This window comes from Silurus meridionalis, chromosome 8 (assembly GCF_014805685.1).
Source record: "Silurus meridionalis isolate SWU-2019-XX chromosome 8, ASM1480568v1, whole genome shotgun sequence".
In the NCBI taxonomy this organism is placed as follows: Eukaryota; Metazoa; Chordata; class Actinopteri; order Siluriformes; family Siluridae; genus Silurus; species Silurus meridionalis.
Genome location: NC_060891.1, coordinates 26053379 through 26059378, shown reverse-complemented (window position 1 = coordinate 26059378; position 6000 = coordinate 26053379). Strand labels below are relative to the sequence as shown.

General features: G+C 41.2%; 1 protein-coding gene across 2 annotated transcripts in view; it reads left to right on the top strand.

Moving 5' to 3' along the window:
- The window catches only part of si:ch1073-358c10.1 (peptide methionine sulfoxide reductase MsrA 1), a 47604-nt gene that overhangs the window by 2656 nt on the left and 38948 nt on the right, over positions 1-6000 (top strand). Inside the window, exon 1 of one of the 2 annotated variants that reach the window (XM_046855373.1) lies at positions 2391-2637. The exons of the other annotated variant lie outside the window; for it this stretch is intronic. Within the exon in view, the coding sequence (XP_046711329.1) occupies positions 2406-2637 (232 nt within the window). The 5' untranslated portion in view covers positions 2391-2405. Of the gene's footprint in view, positions 1-2390; positions 2638-6000 lie in introns of those variants that run through there. 2 annotated transcript variants of the gene reach the window in all.

Sequence of the window (6000 nt, the reverse complement as noted above, 5' to 3'; positions counted from 1 at the left end):
GTATAACGTAGTTAAATATATGATCATTAAAACTATTAATAACCATTTTGAATAATTTCAAGATCAAAAATTGCAGATATTGACAGATAATTTCACTTATTTTAGGCATTAATTTCGAGAAAGAAGCAAAATGTCTCGAAGAAAAAACATATTTATTTATTTATTTATTTATTTATTTATTTATTTATTTATTTATTCAATAATAAGAATAATTTAAGAATAATTTTAAAAAGAATACTAGATACATTTGAACATCCCATTCCACATTTAGTCCCCATTTGTTGTTATAATAATCTTGAGTATGTTAATGGAGATTTAACCACTGAGCTCCCGCTTTCACCCAGGTGTACTCAAAAGATAGAAGCATCATCAGAAATTTGCTTCAAATACATTTTACTTGTGAATTCATCGCCAATAATTGAGCCAAACGTATATAAAATGAAGATCATGAACCCTTCTGCTTGTAAATGTTTGATAGCAATGAGAGCAGAGGATTTTTCCCAGTTTAAGTGCAGATTAAAAACATATCTTTTTAGCAAAGCTTCACATAACACACATCACATCATAACCTTGTGCTCCACAACATCTGATCACATGCACATTATCAACTTGTGCTGTTAATATAATGAACAGCAGCTACGCTAATTCCTCTCCAATGCTTCTCTTTCTCTCCCCATCCCGAGACACCCTGAGGTTTGGCCAGCTCCAGTCACCTCCCACCTCGTGATGACTATGGATCTTTGAAGAAGTAGATGCCGAACTCGCAAACATCCCGAACCATCTAGAGACGTACCAGTGCCAATTGGATCCCGCTACATGTGTGGAGTTTTGACATTGGACCTCCTGGAGTGTTTAAAGGCTCTGGCATGGAGAAGCTGATGCTGGATCTGTGATGATCACAAATGCTGAGCTCAGTTTTTTCCCTACACATGTACAGTATGTTCTTTTTCTACGTATTATTGCATCCACTGTGTCTGTGTGTCATCATGACCAGACACTGTCTTCACATATTTCTTTTAAATTGAAATATCGTTGAATCTAAAGGCCATTTTTTTTTTTACATTTCTCAAGCATGAAGATGGCAGGTATTGGCAGATGATACTAGACAAATCTGAACATCTTATTCCATGTTTATTCCCATTTACTGATATAGAAATGTGTGTTTTTCCGGCCCGGGGGTGTTCATAAAGTCAGGTACGTCAGATGCTGGTGAGATTTTTCACTCCAAACCATTTAATGCATGTCCTCCTGGAGCTGGCTTTGTGCACAGGGGCGTTGTCATGCTGGAACAGGTTTTGGTCTCCAAACCCAAAAACAAATACCTCAGTGGTTATTAAATTGAGCGTCTGATCAGAAGGATTGAGTTGCTTAAGTACAAACAAGGTGAAGGTGGTAGATTAGTGGTTAAGGAACTGGACCTTGGATCTAAAGGTCATGAGTTCAAATCATAGTCAAATTTTAAATGTAGACGTGTGTGTGTGTGTGTGTGTGTGTGTACCAGTTCAATTATTTTATGTTGAGAAGTCTGATGCCTTCTGGAAAGAAACTGTGAAGGCCCAAATGCTTCATTATCTTTTTTCAGGAGAGTGAAGAGTGTTTGTGTGAGGGTGTGTGTGTGTGTGTGTGTGTGTGTGTGTGTTCATGTGTTCGTGTGTTCGTGTAGATGTCCATGACGAAGGGAACCCAGACCCCAATGATCTCCCAAGCCTTCCTAATTATCCGCTGGTTCTTGCAAATCAATATCATGATATGATATTGAATATTCTAATATTCTAATTAGCATGAATTCACACACACACACACACACACACACACACACACACACACACACACACACACTTTCAGCAGAGATCAGGTGCTGCACCAGATAGGTAGGCCTTTTTTGCACCTTTTATAGATTTTCTTTTTCACATGCAAATTAGGAAATAGATGCAAATATTTACATGCAGATAAATAATCATGATTAATTGCCTGCGCATGCAAATTATGCATGTCTGCTTGGTTTTTTTTTTTTGGAAAAAAAAAGAGGGGGGATGGGTGGTTTAGTGGTCGTGCATGTTTCATTTGCATTCCGACCGCCTTTCTTTTCTTTTAACGTGGCTATTTATTTTAATTTAATTTTCTATTCTGCACGGTAGGCTTTTTGTGTCAAAGTCGCATTAACCTCAGCGTCTGCTTAATATGCAGCTTCTCTCAGTGCGTCTGTCTCGTCTCTTTCTCTCTCTCTCAGAGCCATGAATATGCATGCATGCACCTTCACACACACACACACACACACACACACACACACACACACACACACACACACACACACACACACACACACACACACACACACACACACACACACACACTAGATAGGACGCGGGCGCGCGCGCGCTCCAGAACCCTCCCCTCCCAAATGGATGCGAGAGCAATCTCGCCGACGGCGTGACGTCATCGCGGCGCGGCGACGTGACCACGCCCACCCCGGAAGTAAAGACATGTTTGTTTATCGAGGTCGGACTGCGATCAAGTGCATTTCTGCGGCTCTGGCTTTCAGGATCACGTTGGCGAACCTCGGCATGGGGAGCAAGTCGGTTTTACCCACTAAAGACCAAGCTCTCAAGGGCAGGGAGGAGAAAATAGTGGTGGCAGGTAAATTATTTTGGTGGAGAAACACACACGAACCACGTGATTAGACTTTTTACTCTGTATACAGAACCGAAGTATAGAGAAGTTCAGAAGGAGTTGCATTGTGTATTTGTGGATTTGTGGATTTAGAGAAAGCGTATGACAGAGTGCCGAGAGAGGAGTTGTGGTATTGTATGAGGAAGTCAGGTGTGTCAGAGAAGTATGTGAAGGTGGTGCAGGACATGTATGAGGACAGCGTGACAGCAGTGAAGTGTGCAGTAGGAACGACAGACTGGTTCATGGTGGAGGTTGGACTGCATCAAGGATCGGCTCTGAGCCCTTTCCTGTTTGCAGTGGTGATGGACAGGTTGACGGACGAGGTCAGACAGGAGTCTCCCTGGACTATTATGTTTGCGGATGATATTGTGATTTGTGGTGAGAGTAGGGAGCAGGTTGAGAAGAGCCTGGAGAGGTGGAGGTACATGCTGGAGAGAAGGGGAATGAAAGTCAGTAGGAGTAAGACAGAGTACATGTGTGTGAATGAGAGGGAGGGCAGTGGAGGGGTGCGGTTGCAGGGAGAAGAGGTGGAGAAGGTGGTGGAGTTCAGGTACTTGGGGTCAACAGTGCAAAGTAATGGAGAGTGTGTTAGAGAAGTGAAGAAAAGAGTGCAGGCAGGGTGGAGTGGGTGGAGAAGAGTGACCGGAGTGATTTGTGATAGTAGGGTATCTATTGATAATAGGGTATGAAAGGGAAAGTTTATAGGTCTGTGGTGAGACCTGAGATGTTGTATGGTTTAGAGACACTGGCATTGAGTAAAAGACAGGAGGTGGAGCTGGAGGTAGCAGAGCTGAAGATGTTGCGATGTTCATTGGGAGTGATGACGATGGACACGATTGGAAATTAGTTTAATAGATGGAGAGCGCATGTAAAACGTTTTGGAGACAAGGTGAGGGAGGCGAGATTGAGATGGTTTGGACATGTGCAGAGGAGTGATATGGGGTATATCAGTAGGAGAATGCTGAGGATGGAGCCACCAGGAAGGAGGAAAAGAGGAAGACCAAAGAGGAGGTTTATGGATGTGGTGAGGGAAGACATGCAGGTAGTTGGGTTGAAAGAGGCAGATGTAGAGGACAGGGGGGGGTAGAAACGGATGATCCGCTGTGGCGCCCCCTAATGGGAGCAGCAGAAAGAAGAAGAAGACTCTGTATACAGAACCTGTCAAAAGTCTGGAAACACGTTTTTTTTATTTTGAGGGACACATGCAGGTTCCTTTGGTTTCCATGCAGCAAACAAATCTATATATGTCCAGATGTTCCACACTTGTTTTTCCAACTTTGAAAATACTTCCCATGCCATGCCTCTTGTAAATCTTGCCAGATGTGTTCTTTATTTAAAGAAACAATAAACAAAATAATAAACAAAACAAATGTCCACCTCTATGTTTGAGGGGGGGGGTCAGTCTGATCACATCTTCTCACTCGTTCTTCGTCGGGTTCTTCTGTTAGAGACACAAATGTTTAATTTGGATTCAGGTGAACACATAACTTTTGTTAAAGTCATTCAATGTCCAGTTTGTGTCTGTTGCATAGAAACTGAAGGAACATGAATGTGTCTCAAAATATATATTATAGAAATATATAAGTATTTTATATTGTGTATGAAAGGATATAAAAAAAAGGAAAATGTGCAACAAATCCTTTTAATCAGATTGTTTTTCATCTTCAGGTTCCATCTCAAGCTTCTAGGTAGAAAAAAAAAAAACAAATAAATGAAAAGGAAAAAGATTTTAATTCAGGATAACATGCACGAAAGACCGATCTTATTTACAGGTACTGTGCAAATAGGAAGAAGTGCATTGTGGTAGTAATTAATAAATACAAAAAAAGTATGTATTTCTCCTGATTTGTCACTAATTTGACTCTCTTCTGATCTGAGGGCAAAGCGGTTCAGAGAGGTGGTAAACCAGGTTTAGTGCCTTAGTGAGGGCACAGGAATCATCTCAGACGTCTGGAATGTTCTCTGTATATGTCTGATTTGACATTATCAAAACAGAGATGATCCATACAGGGTTTCTGGTCCTGCATGGGTTTGTGAGGCATGCAGAAGGATAGACATTTCTATTAGCTACTATTTTTACATTTCGTATCGTTCAAGACGATTCTCCAGAAATAACTTGATCACATTCACGATTGTGGTGGATCTGTTGCCAATTCAGGGAGTACCAGTACCCAGGAGAGAATACACCCAGGATTAGATACCAGTCCATTTCAGGAGATCTTAGTTGTTCTTGTTAAAGCATGTATTGATCTGAAGCGGGTGGGAGAGTTGGGATCATGGAGGTGATTCTGGATTGTGGAATCCCACCTGCACCAGATACTCCGGTTTCCACTCCTAGTCCCAGTTTGAAATTTCCGAATGGATTGACCGTGTGCACTGCAGTGGGTTGGTGGTCCCGGATGTCCCCTGAGCTCCCTGGGATTTGCCCAAACCTCCCACTCAAACCTGCGTAGGATTCGGGTCGAGAAAATATAAATAGTTTTAACAATATGCTACTGTTTAATGCTCTTTAACTTAAACAGTTTCACTTAAATACTAAACCCACAACACGGTTGTTAACGCAATACAGGATGTTTCTCGAATGTGGGGTTTCATGGTTAACTTCACTACACGATTTCTTCAGTGAATCTGCTCAGTTCCCGTATTTGAGTCACTTTGGTTTTTTTGCACCAGTGTGCAGTTCTTCGTATTCACCTTTACTCTTGGCCGAGTTTCCTGCCAACATTTTTATTAGCATCGCGCCACTTTATCAGCTCAAAGGATGATTAGGTGTGGAAGGTCTACCAGAATTAATTGCACAAAAGCATTACCTTATTCTTACCCTGTTTTTTTTTTTTTTCTCTTCCTTATAGAAAATAAATTTTAATGATAACTTTAAAAAAGAAATTGTTTTTGCTTCTGTACAGACTGATATTTACCAGTAGCTTAATGGCAAACATGAGAAAATTCCCATCGTGCCGGTGCTAAAAAAAGGAAGCAGAGCCAATCAGATTCTGAAGCTCATCACTAAAAAAATGTACAATGGCTCGACAGACAAAAAACATTTGCACAGATTTTTGTATTTGTGTTTCTGTACAGAAGAATGTTCCATCATTGAACATTCCAGCCTCTGGCATGGATGTGTTGGTGTTGAATCTATTACGTAGCTCAACTAATTTATGAGAGAAGCACTTGGTTCCACAACTCCAACTGAATGCACAAGACTGTAGGAGGGACATCACTCATAATCTCACTCATGATAGTTCTCATGCTGTTGTTTGAATGGTTTATAACCACACTTTTGGTATCACCCAGATGAGGATGGGTTCCCTTTTTGAGTCTGGTTCCTCT